The sequence below is a fragment of the Aureobasidium subglaciale genome, assembly GCF_000721755.1.
Source record: "Aureobasidium subglaciale EXF-2481 unplaced genomic scaffold scaffold_5, whole genome shotgun sequence".
NCBI classification, from domain to species: Eukaryota; Fungi; Ascomycota; class Dothideomycetes; order Dothideales; family Saccotheciaceae; genus Aureobasidium; species Aureobasidium subglaciale.
Window position 1 is genome coordinate 376,595 of NW_013566990.1, and position 15,243 is coordinate 391,837.

The window sequence follows — 15,243 nt, forward strand, 5'->3', positions numbered from 1 at the left end:
AACGAGGCTTGACCTGTTGAAGATGGATGGGCCGGCCGGGGAGGGCGGGCTTCGACTTGAGCTTGGCATGACGCTGGAGCACGAGCACGAGCACGAGCATGGAGCATGGAGCGTGGAGCATCCGAGGGTGGAGCAATCACTCCAGACCATGTCGCTGCGGCCACTCTACCAGCTCTCGAAGCCCATGCCCGCACTATGTCTGCTGGGCCCAAGGCGACTCTCCACAATGAGCGAGACCACCGACAATCAGAGGTAACACCCGCTCCTCCACAGACGCCCGACCGTAAACAACAAGCCCGTCCACACGACAACAACCACGCGCCATCTGCCCTAGACTCGGCCCTGGACCAGCCTGCCAACGACACGGCAGAGGAAGGAGAAGAGGAATACGAGGAAGATGACGACGATGACGAAGATGAGCCGCATCTCAAGTACGACAAGTTGACGGCTGCTCTGGTCAGCGTCTACCGCAATGGCGATGCCACCAGCTCGCTGCTCGTCGCCGGCGACAAGATGATCCTCGGAACACACAATGGAAACATCCACACTCTCGCCCTGCCCTCGCTACACTCCCTGCGCCTCTACCACGCTCATTCAGCCTCCATCACGGCAATCGATGTCTCTCCTCGCCCACAACCTGCCTCTGCCTCTACCGCCCCCCGTCTTGACCGCCTCAATTCAAATGCCTGGCGAGCCCCTCCCTTGCCCCTCCCTTCGTCGCGCAACCCAAAGCAACCTCCTCCCGTACCCTCGACTCCGTCTAACCTCATCCACATCGCAACTGCCTCTATTGACGGCCATGTTTGCGTCTCATCCCTTGTCGATCCCAAGGATGTCTCTCTTCGCAACTTTGCGCGTCCCGTCAATGCTGTCGCCCTGTCGCCCGACTACAAGCTAGACCGTACCTATCTCTCCGGTGGTCTCTCTGGAAACCTCATCCTGACTACCGGTGCTAAATCTGGCGTGAGTGCCGATGCCAACACCAATAGCGCTGCTGCCGCTGCCTCGGGCTGGCTGGGCTCCATAGGTCTGGGAAGCAACACGGGAAAGGATACCGTACTGCACTCCGGCGAGGGTGCCATCAGCACCATCGCCTTTTCCAATACTGGTCGCTTTGTTGTTTGGGTAAACGAACATGGCATCAAGATCATGCGCTCGCACCTCAAGCTCGAGTCTCACGAATCAGAGTCCGCCTGGAAGCGCATTGCTCATGTCGATCGACCCAATCGCAATCCTTGGCCCGATATGGCTGCTGTCTGGAAGGCTCGTGTACAGTGGATTGACAACGACGCTCTGGAGGCAGACTTGGATGAACCCAGAGCTCCAAATCCTTCGCCTGCTCCAGGACCCAACAAGTCTTCGAAAAAGGCCCCGCCAGAGAAGCTACTTGTCGGATGGGGTGATACCGCTTGGCTGATCCACGTATACGCCGCTCGCATGACTGCCGGAAAGAATGGTGCCCAGCGTTTACCTGGCCGCGCCGACATTCTCCACAAACTGACCTTCGATGATTGTGTCGTTTCTGGACTGTCCCTCTATACCCCTTCTCTGCTCGCCGTACTTGCCTACCGTACGCGTGACGACCAAGACAATCCCGTACCTTCTTCCGTGCAGGACACTCCAAAGAGAGGCAGGCACCACCGACAGACAGGCCTACAACCAGAGCTTCGTTTGATCAATTTTGCGACTGGCGAGGAAGTTGACGTCGACACCCTTAACATCAACAGATTCGAGTCGCTTTCAGCTGCCGACTACCAACTAACTTCGCTATATGTACCTCCTCCACCCCGTCTTGCTCCAGCGCAAAGGGGTGCACTCGAGAACTTCGGTGCTGGCTTGTGGGATGCAGGTGCAAGTGCAACACGGCTCTTCAGTTCTGGCGCCAGTATGAAGAGTCCGCCACCTAGTGAGGGAGGAAGAACGGCAGTCAAATCTCCCGCGGGATCTGTTGGTGGTTCTCAAATCACAGTGACGCCTCGCTCGACGCCTGATGCGAATCCATTCCTCGCGCGAACAGGCCTCAAGCTTTTCGTCCACAGCCCCTACGATTGCGTCCTTGCTATCAGACGTGAGCTCGCAGATCATCTTGGATGGCTGTTGGAACGCAAACAGTACGGGAAAGCTTGGAGTCTGATTGATGATCACCCTGGCATAGTCAGCACCCCAAGTGATCGTCGATCTGTACCATCGTCACCGAGCGGACCTACGCGGGCGCAGAACAGCTTGGCAGACTTCTTTGCCGACGAGGACATATCCCAGACTACCATGTCTCCCGAAAAGATACAAAACTCCATTGCCACAAAAGAAAAGCAAAGGGTGGGTGACCTGTGGCTACAGCAGCTTGTTGCGAACGACGAATGGTCGACAGCAGGAAAAGTAGCTGGCCAGGTTCTCGGCACCTCTTCCAGATGGGAGAAATGGGTTTTGGCATTTGCACAAGATGGCCATTTCGATGAGATCACGCCGTACATTCCTAGTACCGACCTGAAGCCTGCGTTGCCATCGTTTGTATACGAAGTCATCCTTGGTCATTACATTGGCCATGATCGACCTCGGTTCCGCGAACTCCTAGATCGTTGGGACCCCGAGTTATTCGACATAACCAGTGTCAAGACAGCCATCCAAACCAAACTTGATTCGAGTGATGTTAACGAGGAATCGGTGGAAGGAGGTGAGCAAGGAAGAGACTGGCGCATTTTGTTGGATGGACTAGCAAAGCTGCACCTGGCTGAGGGTTGCACGACAGATGCCTTGCGCTGTTACGTCCGACTACAAAACGGCGATGCTGCGATGTCACTGATCCGCGAATACCATCTAGCTGATGCTGTCTCCGACGATATTCCTGGTTTATTGATGCTTCGTGTATCCAAGGAACAAATGAAGACAGCATCCCTGGAAGAACTCGAAGAATCCTCCGCAGAGGTCGTCCGACTACTGATTGATGAAGCCTTTGCAGGCAATGTCCGACCCGACGTGGTCGTGTCGCAGCTCGAGCAACATGGATCCAGTTACCAACCATTTCTATTCTTCTATCTCCATGCTCTCTGGACAGGACGGACGACAGATAATCAAGCACCAATCAGTCGAGTCGAGCGTATGAAGCTTCAGCAGCAGATAGAGGAAGGCAGATTGCTAGTGGAACAATACGGCGATTTGGCCGTGACGCTGTTTGCGGAGTATAATCGTGAACTTCTGATGGACTTTTTACGAGCCTCAACGTCGTACACGTACGAAAAGGCATCGCATATCTGTGAAGACAAACATTATGTGCCGGAGCTCGTGTATCTTCTCAGCAAGACTGGACAAACCAAGAGAGCCTTGTTCCTGATCATTGGAGAACTCGGCGATGTCAGCCAAGCCATCTCTTTCACCAAAGAGAATCCTGATCTCTGGGACGATCTGCTGGACTACAGCATGGACAAGCCGAAGTTTATTCGCGCTTTATTGGAAGAAGTCGGCACATCTATCAACCCAATTACATTGGTACGGCGGATACCAAATGGGCTAGAGATTGAGGGCTTGAGGGAAGGAATTGGCAAGATGATACGCGAATACGAGATACAACACAGCATCAGCGATGGCGTTGCCAAAGTGCTACGGGGAGAGGTAACGTCGGGCATGGACGTGCTTCGAGCAGGACAGAAGAAAGCAGTGAAGTTCGAGGTCACACATGAAAAAGCTGATGATGTCGAGGTGCATGTTGATACGGTGCCAATCATCAATGGTAATGGTGTGGACGATATCAGCGCCAACCATGGCCCTAATACAGGACATTGCGTTGGTTGCAAAGACATGTTCCATCAAGATGGTAAGCTATGCCCGGCATGATCGGCATCTGTACAAGCGCTAACGTTGACGCAGAGAAAGAGACACTCGTCGGATTCAATTGTGGCCACGTCTTTCATCTTTCTTGTCTTCTTGATCTCGACACGAAGGCTGATCAAGCCGATATCGAAGGATTACAAATTAGGAGGTCTTCGGAAGACGAAGAGCTTGACGACACAAGTAGCAGAAGCGTGCGGACAAAAGTCGAGCACGCGCACCAGATCAAGCGAGCTGTTCAAGGCGGTTGCCCAGTGTGTACACTGCCCGATGAGGCTGACTAGAGCTCGGGCTCGGTATATGTAGAGAAGAAGACGTTGCGATGGAGATGGTAGGTGGATACCGCGACCATTGAGATGTATATAATACCCTTTGGATGTAAGACTAGGTACAGCTGACAGGCCTCAGTCAACGAGAACCAACAAGCACACGAACACATTTGCTTATTTGTTTGAAGTGAGTTTATGGCCTTGACTACGAGTGGATACCCCAACCTCAAGACAGAGGGTAGTCTTCTATCGGGCGTCCTGGCTTCGTGGTTCATCGACGCTGTTTGCGCGTCGAGCAGTGAGGAGCGTGCGGAACACTGACCTATAGCAGTGATGACATGGGCGCTGTCAAGATGATCATGGCGATTGGACGTCCAACCCATGAGACGAGAGATGCCGTCCTTGCGGCGTAAGGGAAGAGGCGTGATAGCAGACGACGCGAGAGACAAGACGAAGCTAGTACTCGGCGGACGGCTACCTATGTGGCACAAGCGAAGGTTCATGAGGCACCCTTTGGTGGAAAGGCGCTCTCTCTGATGCTGCCAGTCTTGTCGACTCTCACAAAGCTGAGACAGCTCAGGGCCATCCACTCGCCCTTCCAGTTACTCAATTTTGTGAGGTTAGACTCGTTCTGCATGTCGGGTATCCATAAGCCAGACTCGTGTTCTTTCTGCTCGTGATCTTGTTGCTGTTCGATCAAATTCTGTCTTGTGCTCTTGGGGCGCCCTGAGCGGCGTTCGCCTTTGATTGTGGCCAGAGTCTCGTCTTCACGGTGAAGATATCTTGCAATGGCATCGTGCACCTCGGCGTCGGTCATAGGACGCAATGGGTCCGGGATTTCGTCCTGAAGGAAAAGGATGCGGTTGACTGCAAGCATCATCGGGTCAGACGGGTGCAGTTGTCAGTCGTGAGAGAGGGCACACGTACGGTATACATCGTTTGCTTTTTCACGCACAGCGCCCAGGCGTGCAACGCGGTCGTCTCTTGCAACAGCGCCGCGAAGACGGAGAGCGTCGCGACTGTTCTCGTGCAATGCAAGAGCACCACCCTTCTTCTTGGAGACTTGCTTCTGTACTTTTGCGAATTTGGACGGCATGGTTTATGTGGATGTTGTGGTCAAGGTGATTTATTTTCTGCTTTTCTCTCGCTGCAAGCCGCAGCGTTAAATCCGAGATTCCATATCTCCCTTACCCCACGATTTCAAATTTGGCCTGGCGCCATAGGAGACGCGCTTGGAGTCCTGGACGCGCCTGCCATTTCGACGCCACCTGCAGCCCTTGATATCTACTCGTACTCGTCCGCGACCCGTTGACTCGTCTTCTGCTGGCCGCTCGCAGAGCATGGATACCTAGATCGTCACTCACCATGGGCATTCAGGGTCTGCTTCCTCTGCTCAAGTCAATTCACAAGCCATGCCACTTGAAGCAGCACTTCTCTGGTCAAACCCTGGCTGTTGACGCTTATGGTTGGCTACACAGGGGCACCGTCGCCTGTGCAATCGAGCTAGCCCAGGGCAAGCCCACCAGGAAATGGCTCGACTTTGTTCTGCATCGAGTTCGTATGCTTCAACATTTCAACATCACTCCATACCTTGTCTTTGATGGCGACTATCTGCCTAGCAAGGCCGGGACCGAAAAGGACCGCGCTCACCGTCGCAAAGAGAGCAAAGTAAAGGGCCTCGAGCTCCTGCGTCTGGGAAAGGCCTCATTGGCTCAGGCCGAGTTGCAGAAGAGTATCGATGTGACTCCCGAGATGGCCCGTCAACTCATCGACGAGTTGAAAGGTCTTGACCTTCCATATGTCGTCGCTCCCTACGAAGCCGACTCACAGATGGTCTATCTGGAACGCTGCGGCCTGGTTCACGGCATCATCTCCGAGGACTCTGACCTTCTTGTGTTCGGCGCCCGTTGTCTGCTCACTAAGCTTGATCAATATGGTGAGTGTATCATGATCAATCGAGATGATTTCACTGCCTGCCGCGACATCAGTCTCGTCGGCTGGTCCGACGCTGACTTCAGACTTATGGCAATACTCAATGGCTGTGATTATCTTCCTGGAATCGAGAAGATGGGTCTCAAGACTGCATACCGTATGATTCGCAAGCACAAAACGCTCGAACGCATCATACGTTCTGTGCAGTTCGACGGGAAGATCAAGGTGCCCCCTGGTTATCTCGATGCATTCGCCGCTGCGGAAGCAACATTTCTCTATCAATGGGTCTACTGTCCTCGATCTCGTCGTCTGGTCAACTTTAGTGAACCTGCGTCTGATGTGGACTTGGAGAGCTATCCGTGCATTGGCAAGTGTGTCGAGGCTGATATCGCAGCTGCCGTGGCTGTCGGTGATCTCCACCCTCATACCAAGCAGCCTCTGTGCCCACCCAAGATTGTGCGCAATCCCTTCCCATCCATCCACCGCAGCCGCACGCAAGCTCTACAGACACCCGACTTGAAAAAACACAAATCCATCGACAGTTTTTTCAAGCCTCAACGCACACCTCTGGCAGAGCTCGATCCAAACAGCTTTACACCTTCGCCCAGTCAACAGCGCATATTGCAACGTAGTCCGGCATCTTGGTCTGCTGCCCCAGCTCGTCGACCTCCTCTGTTTTCTGAGATAGCTTCTGCTGTAGGCTCTCAGCAACCGCGGCGCGCCTCCTTCCACAACCCACGGGATGATTCCAACTCACCGAAGCGTCAACGATTGTGCTCTAGTAAGGTTCACGCGTCTCCTTCGTCAAACCCAGCGGGGCGGGTTGAATCTGGGACGAGCAAATTCTTCAAACCCGGTGGATCTCGCAAGAGTCCCCCGCCCGATAAGACAGATGGATCCTCAAAGGACGAGTTCAATCTCTGGTCCGACGACTCAGTCGAGCAAGCCATGGGGTTGATAGCGGACAAGACGGAAAGACGGAACTCAGCGGGACCACAAAGAAAGCTCTCTGTCCTTCAGGATCCAGACACCTCTGATGTGCCACAGGAGAGTTCTGGCACGACTTCCGGAACGCCATTCACCGCGGGATTGGCGGACGAGTTGCAGTCGTTGCGAGCCAGATTTTCTCACCAGCATACGACCTCAAGTAGTAATGTAACGCATCCCTCGACAACGCAGGACACAAAGCGTAAAAGGGGCGAGCAAGACGGTGTGGTACCGTGTTCTTCGCCATTGGTGGACCGAAAGATCCTCAAGCCCAGCCAACTCGGAGACACGGACGACGATATCAACGAAGCGGATTGGTATGCTGCCCAGTCTCTGCCGCTTAGTGGGACGACGTGTCACGGTACACAGTCTAGTGGTGCTAGCAAACCGTGCTTCTCTCAAGGCAGTGAGGACTTTCTGATCCCGGATAGCGAAGGAGAGGAAGCCGATGAAGAGGAGCAAGGTGCCCATCCTCGGTCTGGCTTTCCTCTTAGTCTCTCGAGATTTGTCTTCACAGGCTGATTTCTTTTGTTTGTTGCTTCTACCAGTCAGCATTAGAGCGTTGAGCGTCTTTTTTTGGGGCCCAGTCACCCTGTCCATGTGTTTCCAGCATCCATGTGGGTCGATATCGTGCCTGTATCCTGCTGATGTCGGTCATGGATTGTCAATGTTATGTCAAAGAATTTGGTTCTGGATCTGATGGCGCTATAGCTAGATGTGGTTGCCGAGTTGTGGCAATGTCAAGAAAGCGAAAGCAAATGCTGGCCGCTCCCACCAGCTTCCAAACCACACCAACACGAGAAAGTGGTAGTCACGACGACTTTGTGCCATGCCAATAGAAAGTTGTAATGTTCTGATTATGGTATAGGCGCATTACGTGGTGTACCGTGGAAACCAAAGTGTCTTGATGGATACTGCTATTCCGTCCTCCAGGCACCACACCATCTCGATGCAACGTGAGGGCAAATTGATCACCAGGGTTGGGAGGCGCCTCGATGCAATGTCATAATATATTAGAGAAAAAAACAAAGGCGGATTCGTTCCTCATTTCGTACAGTCATGTAAAGGTAAGTAGTGTGTCGAGGACCACATTGGTAACGGTCCTGAGCAGATCATTTGCCAGACTCGAAATAAAATTTACCCAAGTCACGTCCCGGACCGCGAGAAGAATCGGGCGACTCGAGAGCTCTGTGACCACCGTCTGGACCAAGACGTTCACGCATGATGCGCTCAGCAGTCTCAGCACCACTGTCGAGAGTTCTGCGGTCGATCATGTGAAGGTCGTGTTGTTCTGACTGGGCCTGAGCACTGACAGGAGTCAGGCTGGCGTCCCTTTGGAAGGGCTGGGGCAGAGCCGATGCTGTGGGAGTGTTCTTTGCTACGCTGGGACTACCGACGGCACTGTGGCGCGCAGGGGTGCGAGCACCTTCTCCAAAGCCAACGAGGCTGTTTGTTTCGGAAGCTGCACCAAGGCTTGAAGTATCCATATCCGTGTCCTGGCTTTCGCTCATCTTGTCGTGGTCGAAGACATCGCTTCCACTGGCCCAGGTAGTGCGGCCGCCGACGCTACCAGTTGCCGAAGCGGAACCAACAGTGCTACGTTCGCGGCCCATGACGGGGTTTCCCTGTGAATCGAAGTAGCCACTGACGGCGGTCGAATGCGGAGCGGCGATGCCGGGAGTCAAGTTGGAGGTAGGGGTGGGATTACGAGCAGTCGTGACACGCTCGAGGCCCGCAAGGCGTGAGATGCGGTCGGCTCGTTCAGCATCCAAAGTACCCGAGGTGGGACCAGCTTGTGAATGATGCGAGTGAGGCAGATGGCCTCGATGACCGTCCTTGATAGCAACTCTGTTGGACGTGTTAGCAGCTGGCACGAAAGTCGTCCATGGCCAGAGGGAATGATGACTGACGTGGATAGCTCCGACATGGAGGTAGTGGTAGAATTGGGAGTGCCAGGGGCATCGGAGGGCGTCAGAGCGTCCATGTCCGGGGGAGGCAGATTGATCAAGGTTGGAGGTACCGCCGACATGATGTGTGCTATGCTATGTGCGTTGATGTTGAAATCATGTCAAGCTGCGCAGTTTGGTGTTTGCTTAGCTGCCTAGGCACAATACTGAGCACGGCAGGACCCTGCGTTGCCATCCCCACCCTTGTTTCAGAATATCAATATCCCCACATTCATGTCATCTTTCGCTTGTCGCTTCTTACTATTTCTCTACCCTTTCTACCTTGAACCTTCGTCGAGCCTCTCAAAACCACCTACCTCCTCTTTGACACCAGCTCTATCGTCACGTCTTCGATCTCCCTGCAGCTGTGTCTGATGATCCAAGCACACGAACGTCAATGTATCATCTGGCATCCATCTGCACAGAGCATCATTTGTCTTCAACGCCTTCATCGATCTTGAGTGGAATGGAATATAATTAACTTCTCGCTTCTCGTGGCGTACTTCGTACACTTCCACATCAACGTCCTGCATTTTTCGTAGTGTACAATCCCTTTCTCTTCAGTCTTCAGTCCGGCTCTACGAGACGAATGTCTTCATGTCTGCGAAGCTCGTTAGCGTGCTGTGCGCAAATGCCTGCAACCCTTCGATACTCACTGTTCAACCACCCAATATACTCCTTCTGCTCCTTCAAGTCGATGTACTCGGGAATGAAGAGGGCCATCTGTGTGTTGATGCCTCTCTCTTCGAGGAATCTCTCCAAGAGCATCTGAAGATCCTCGTCAAGCTGGCCGAACGGAGGGCCGGTGTACAGGCTTCTTCGCGCCCAGTCCTTCTCGGCCGTCTTTGCCTCAGCCAGCTCGGCGTTGGGGAAGTGGTAAACGTTCTCGATGCTGATCTCTCCGTCCTGGGCAAGACACTCGATGGCGAGAGCTCCCTTGCCTTCGCGAGTCACGGTGACCTGGACGCGGACAGGGAAGCTTGCCGAACCATCCTCCTCGTCTTGGAGCTCGGGTCTGTCGGCAGGCGCGACATCGTCCTCGGGGGCGACGCGAATGTTGCCACCAGCGGTGCGGCCCTGGTTGACGGCGCCCTTTGTGTTGGCACCCCCAGACTGACCATCCATGTCTAGAGCACTGTCCTCGTCACCGTACAGGGCGGGGTCCTCGGCGTCGGCCTCCTCGTCGTAGGTGTTGAAGTCGGCGATTGAGAAAGTGACCTTGATACTGTACATGGCATGGCTGGTTAGCTAGTGGCGCGCGGAGTTGGGCAAAATGGGATCAAACCTCTCGTCTCCGTATGATCTGGTGAGATGGACCTCTTCTTGACCGGTCTTGTCTTCAATCTTAAAGTCGCTGTTATCGATATACTCTTGACAGTTGTAGCGGTAGCTGTCGTCTGCTTGCTGCTCCTTCTCGAGAGCAATCTCCGAGTTCAATTTGGCAGCGAGTTCCTGGGTGGTGGCATCTAGAGAGCAGACATGAGCGACAGACGAAAAAGAGGAATGCGAGACGAAGACACACCCTGGCGACGGGACAGAGAGGTGGAGAAGTTGGCGGCAGCACATCTGGCGGCGGCAAAAGCAGGTGTGCGGAGCGGCTGGCGGGCGGCAGTCGAGCTCAGACGAGCAAGACCACGGGGCAGTTGACGGGAGAGTTGGCGCAAAGAAAGCATCTTGACGCGGGTTGACAATGTAATGTTCGAGTGGAGATTAAGTTGTGATGCTGGGCAGTTGCAGCTTCGAAAAGCGAAACTTCGGAGGAGCCAGCAACAGTCCGCCCGCCGCCCGCCCCGCCTTCGGCCTTCGGCCGCTGCATGTACATGGGCAATGACGCCAACGCTTGCGCTCAAATGTCGAATTTACCAGCTATCTACCTCAGAAGCATCCATCGCTTGTCCGTCCACGAGGCCCTTTCTTCCACACCATGAGCGCCGCCGCGCCTGTTGAGCAAAAACGGAAACCGTCAGCTCTGCGCTCCGTAATAGCTGGTGCCAGCGCCGGTGCCGTCGAGATCGCAATCACATATCCCGCCGAGTTCGCAAAGACCCGATCCCAGCTCAATCGTCGCCTCGCTGAAGGCAAGAAGCTCCCATGGCCGCCGTTTGGTAGTCAGTGGTATGCTGGCTGTACTACCCTGATCATTGGCAACTCCATCAAGGCTGCCGTTCGCTTCGTCGCCTTCGATGCATACAAGAACATGTTGTCGAGCCCTGACGGCACCATAAGCGGCCCTGCCACCGTCATGGCTGGCTTCGGTGCTGGCGTGACTGAGAGCTTGTTGGCCGTCACTCCTTTTGAGAGCATCAAGACCCAACTGATCGACGACCGCAAGGCAGCTCAACCCAGGATGAAGGGCTTCCTCCACGGCAGTAGATTGATTGCCCATGAGCAGGGTGTGCGTGGCTTCTTCAAGGGCTTCGTCCCTACCACGGCAAGACAAGCAGCAAATTCGGCCGTGAGATTCAGTAGTTATACAAGCCTGCGACAATTGGCGCAGAGCTATGTTGCTCCGGGCGAGAAGCTCGGCGCCATGAGCACCTTTGGTATTGGCGGAGTAGCTGGTATCATCACAGTGTATGTTTCCAACAAAACCTTCAATCGTCAGCCACTGATCCTCTTATAGATATGTCACCATGCCCTTGGATACTGTCAAGACGAGAATGCAGTCTATCGAAGCAAAGACCGAATATAAAAACAGCTTCAACTGCGCAGCGCGTGTTGTTCGAGAAGAAGGCTTCTTGACTCTCTGGTCGGGAGCTTTGCCCAGACTTGGTCGACTCATCTTGAGCGGCGGTATAGTTTTCACCATGTATGTTATGCTATCCACATTATAGTGGAAGCTTGCTAATTCTGGCTACTAGGTACGAGAAGACTATGGATCTGTTCGATAAACTAGATCCGGATAAGAAGTATCTATGAGCAGCTCCATGTCCGAGTGTATGGTCGTAGGCTTCATCACGCACAACTGTAGAATAATGAATATCAGTAAACGAGAATCACTATCAAACGGCCGACAGTCTGCTCCCGGCAACTGGATTTATCACCGCGTCCATGTAGCTTCAATTGAGCTCAACTGTCTGACAAGAGAGTTTCCAAGTCGTGATCTTCACTCGAATTTCGCCCAGTGTTTTGGGACTTTGGCGCGATAGCCTAGGTATTGTTGTCGCTGATAGCGTGCTGTCAAATTGAAAGCTCAGGCCCGAATGCATGCATGGCTAGTGCCCATGTTGACGGTGCGGCCCGTCCGAGGACTTGGCAGATCATGTACTTTGTATCGCACAAGCACGAATGAGCGTGTGAAGTGTAGGAGAGGCAAGGGTTTCGCATCGATACGAAGCGTCAAAGTCAAGTAGCGAGCTCGGAGTGCGATGAGCCAGACGAGTAACATCGGATCAGAGGAGAGTCATCGTCAGCGGGAGCGAAGATCATCAAGGTCGAGAACAGCACGCTCCACATGCAGAGAGTCCAAACCGCGACATTGAGTTTACAGCACGTTGAAAATCTGGTCACCTGACCTTGGGCTGTTGTTTCTTTCTATCCATTATTACAATAGTGACTTGCTCTCGATATTTCTGCGTGTTCAAAAAACTGGTGGCGTATCAAACACTGTACGGCAGAGCCATCATCATCATGGCGGATCCATACGCCGTCCACAATAACCCACCCTCGAAAGCTACGGCCGAGAGAAAGAGCAGACCGGCCGACCTCCCGCAAGGGCAGCAGAAAATCCGTCGCCGCAACAGGACCATCGCATCATGTACGGACCAATCGTTTGCGCTTCAGGCCATTCCATCTGACTCTTCCTAGGCTTGAGTTGTCGTCAGCGCAAGCTGAAATGCGACAAACAGGTCCCGTGTGGTAACTGTCAGCGCTTTCAGAGGGACTGTTTGTACATTGCTCCAGCTCTGGACACTGCTGCTCAACAAAAGTTGGCGGAAATCAAGGACCGACTCGGCGATCTTGAGGAAACGCTTGAACGTGATGTTGCTCGCCGTGCTGCCGCCAAATCTGGATCCGATCGATCTTCGGTAGTTCCCAAGATCGAGGATGAGGACGACGATTATGATCATTTGTCGCCGGATGATGAACAGGACCCTGAGCCTTCTCCCCTAGGCATGTTTGACCAAGTGTACGACAACGATGCCGACGATGGACTCATGGACCTGGGGATTCAGCTTGGTAAGCTGCGAATGTCGGATAGAGTAGGTGGTTTAGGTAAGTGCTGCTCAACAGCTTGGTCTTCAAGTAAACAATGCTTACTAGCGCAGTGCGACCGAAAATGTCTGATGAGGTAACGTGAAGGATGTAGTCCTTGATTTCGCTCTCTCGTACTGACTGCCCACCAGCTCAATGCAAAGCTACGCAGCGCCAATCACAAGAGTCAAAATCTGTACTGTCAACGCCATGGATATAGCGATTCCACAGTGCCATGGCAGCCTGGGACGGTATCTCAGGAGCCGTTTCTCAATCCCGGACCAGATTTCATTGTCCCCTCTTCGAATTTGTTCTTCCCGGACCCCATGACGGCTTACTTCCTGCCACCTCGGCACGTCGCTGATCGACTCATTACACAATATCTCAATGCTGTGCATCCAGTTGCTCGACTCGTACATCAACCAAGTTTTGAGAGACAGTACACAATGTTCTGGAGCAATCTTACCAACGGCACCATAACGCCAGCTCCTATCCAGGCCATCTTATTTGCAGCAATGTTTTCAGCGGCTGTCAGTCTACCAAACGATACAGCTGCATCATTTTCAGAGATGTCTAAGCATTCACTTGTCGATAGACTCCGTGAGATGACCGAGTTCATGCTATCGAGAGCAAACCTTTTAAGAACGACAAAAATAGACACTATGCAAGCATTCATTATTTACATGGTAAGACGGTTTCGAACGAGGCACTGACTAAGCTAATGTGGTCAGCTTCCTCTATGTCGGACAGAGATTTCTCGAGCACATTCGGCCCTCGTTGGAACAGCCATTCGACTTGCACAATGTATGGGACTTCATCGCGATGGTACCACCTTCGGCCTTAGCGCTGTGGATACTCATGTTCGAAGACTGATCTGGTACCAAATCTGTTTCCTGGATGTACGAACCTGCGAAGCTACCGGACCCCGTCCCCAGATTCGCAGAGAAGAGTACGACACCAAGCTGCCTCTCAACGTCAATGATACAGATCTCATGTCAGCCTCCCCGCCCGTGGATGATTTGCCCTATTGGACCGACATGACTCTTTCCAAGCTCAAATTCGAGTGTTACGAGCTCATACGCCAGCTATGGGTGGACATGCAACGTATGGATCAGAAGAAGCTCTCCTTGACATCCGTCCTTAATAGAATCAAGAAGTTCCGCGCGACAACCGAGGCAAAGTACTCACCTTTGGTTCAAGGTAATACACCCAAGCAAGTTCTGGCCAAGCAAATGTACCGCGCTTCGAGCAATCGGGCTCTGGTCGTCATCTTGCAGCGATACGCTGTGGGAACGAATTATCCTATGCCAGAGAGACTTCGCAACTTATTGATCGAGGCATGTATGGGAACCGTTGAAGCTGGGGTAGCTATGGAAACTCGTCCAGAGCTAGCAACATGGGCGTGGTATCGAGGAGCCATCCTACAGTATCATGCTGCAGTGCTTCTGGTTTTCGAAGTCTACGCCAGACCCGAGATGCCTGAGGCCGCACGGATCTGGAGCAGTCTTGACTATATCTTTGAGACACCACCCCAATCTTCCATGACGGACAAAGCAGAAGGTATTATCATCACGCTTCGGGACCGTCTAGAGAAATATCACAGCGTGCGTAAATTACGCGCCACCGCCGACGTCCAAAGCCAATCTAGTCCTGGACCCTCGACAAGCTCACAATTAAATACGCCTATCTCGGCACCACACATGACACGATCCGCTCAAACGTTCACTACCCCTACCATGGTTTATTCTCAGTTGCCTCATACAGAACAAGGTCCCGCCTCAGATGCTAGTGGAAGTCATACAGGTGTCAACCGCGATTCCTCAACTGATCCAGGAATGGAGGCTGTGGCCAACATGGATTGGGTAAGTGATATCCTTGGGAGTCTTTACATTGTCGACTGGATCTGTTTTGCTAACTGATTGTACTAGAACGAGTGGGACAAATACTTTGCTCCCAATGCAGAACTGGGCACCATCGGAGCTATGGGCGACTTCAACCTCGGCAACTTCAACCCTCACCAAGCATATTTCTCGCTTCCGCGAAGTGATGGACATACACGGAGCGATCATCGATAATATAGTGGATTGATCGAC

General features: G+C 53.1%; 7 protein-coding genes across 7 annotated transcripts; 4 read left to right on the forward strand and 3 right to left on the reverse strand.

Moving 5' to 3' along the window:
* Nucleotides 1–513: 513 nt before the first annotated feature.
* Nucleotides 514–4,106, forward strand: AUEXF2481DRAFT_27564 (uncharacterized protein; the record flags this gene model as incomplete). The annotated part of the gene is made up of 2 exons (XM_013490323.1): nt 514–3,808; nt 3,862–4,106. 2 exons carry the CDS (start codon nt 514–516, stop codon nt 4,104–4,106), a joined length of 3,540 nt encoding a protein of 1,179 aa, XP_013345777.1.
* Nucleotides 4,107–4,590: 484 nt separating this feature from the next.
* Nucleotides 4,591–4,968, reverse strand: AUEXF2481DRAFT_63618 (uncharacterized protein; the record flags this gene model as incomplete). The annotated part of the gene is made up of 1 exon (XM_013490505.1): nt 4,591–4,968. The coding sequence occupies one exon, from the start codon at nt 4,966–4,968 to the stop codon at nt 4,591–4,593; it is 378 nt and encodes a 125-aa protein (XP_013345959.1).
* A 488-nt stretch (nt 4,969–5,456) lies between these two features.
* Nucleotides 5,457–7,532, forward strand: AUEXF2481DRAFT_27566 (uncharacterized protein; the record flags this gene model as incomplete). Its single annotated transcript, XM_013490324.1, has 1 exon — nt 5,457–7,532. One exon carries the CDS (start codon nt 5,457–5,459, stop codon nt 7,530–7,532), a length of 2,076 nt encoding a protein of 691 aa, XP_013345778.1.
* Nucleotides 7,533–8,122: 590 nt separating this feature from the next.
* AUEXF2481DRAFT_3135 (uncharacterized protein) lies at nt 8,123–9,039 on the reverse strand (the record flags this gene model as incomplete). Its single annotated transcript, XM_013490217.1, has 2 exons — nt 8,123–8,858; nt 8,921–9,039. The coding sequence occupies 2 exons, from the start codon at nt 9,037–9,039 to the stop codon at nt 8,123–8,125; spliced, it is 855 nt and encodes a 284-aa protein (XP_013345671.1).
* A 198-nt stretch (nt 9,040–9,237) lies between these two features.
* Nucleotides 9,238–10,754, reverse strand: AUEXF2481DRAFT_589483 (uncharacterized protein). Its single transcript, XM_013490580.1, has 5 exons — nt 10,479–10,754; nt 10,242–10,422; nt 9,613–10,181; nt 9,520–9,557; nt 9,238–9,421 (listed from the first exon to the last, which is right to left on the reverse strand). Exons 1-4 carry the CDS (start codon nt 10,627–10,629, stop codon nt 9,535–9,537), a joined length of 924 nt encoding a protein of 307 aa, XP_013346034.1. The 5' UTR covers nt 10,630–10,754; the 3' UTR covers nt 9,238–9,421; nt 9,520–9,534.
* On the forward strand, nt 10,479–11,984 carry AUEXF2481DRAFT_37831 (uncharacterized protein). Its single transcript, XM_013490417.1, has 3 exons — nt 10,479–11,530; nt 11,580–11,765; nt 11,818–11,984. The coding sequence occupies exons 1-3, from the start codon at nt 10,881–10,883 to the stop codon at nt 11,873–11,875; spliced, it is 894 nt and encodes a 297-aa protein (XP_013345871.1). The 5' UTR covers nt 10,479–10,880; the 3' UTR covers nt 11,876–11,984.
* Nucleotides 11,985–12,586: 602 nt separating this feature from the next.
* On the forward strand, nt 12,587–15,069 carry AUEXF2481DRAFT_27569 (uncharacterized protein; the record flags this gene model as incomplete). Its single annotated transcript, XM_013490325.1, has 5 exons — nt 12,587–12,713; nt 12,764–13,171; nt 13,225–13,247; nt 13,303–13,836; nt 13,882–15,069. The coding sequence occupies 5 exons, from the start codon at nt 12,587–12,589 to the stop codon at nt 15,067–15,069; spliced, it is 2,280 nt and encodes a 759-aa protein (XP_013345779.1).
* Nucleotides 15,070–15,243: the final 174 nt, after the last annotated feature.

Excerpts from the sequence above, each read along its gene's own strand:
- AUEXF2481DRAFT_589483 (XM_013490580.1), bottom strand. The coding sequence starts at position 10,629 with ATGCTTTCTTTGCGCCAACTCTCCCGTCAACTGCCCCGTGGTCTTGCT. Across the intron at positions 10,423-10,478 it reads CTCTCTGTCCCGTCGCCAGG|ATGCCACCACCCAGGAACTC; the intron begins GTGTGTCTTCGT and ends TCTGCTCTCTAG. Across the intron at positions 9,558-9,612 it reads GTATATTGGGTGGTTGAACA|ACATGAAGACATTCGTCTCG; the intron begins GTGAGTATCGAA and ends CGAGCTTCGCAG.
- AUEXF2481DRAFT_37831 (XM_013490417.1), top strand. The coding sequence starts at position 10,881 with ATGAGCGCCGCCGCGCCTGTTGAGCAAAAACGGAAACCGTCAGCTCTG. Across the intron at positions 11,531-11,579 it reads GTAGCTGGTATCATCACAGT|ATATGTCACCATGCCCTTGG; the intron begins GTATGTTTCCAA and ends ATCCTCTTATAG. Across the intron at positions 11,766-11,817 it reads GGCGGTATAGTTTTCACCAT|GTACGAGAAGACTATGGATC; the intron begins GTATGTTATGCT and ends TCTGGCTACTAG.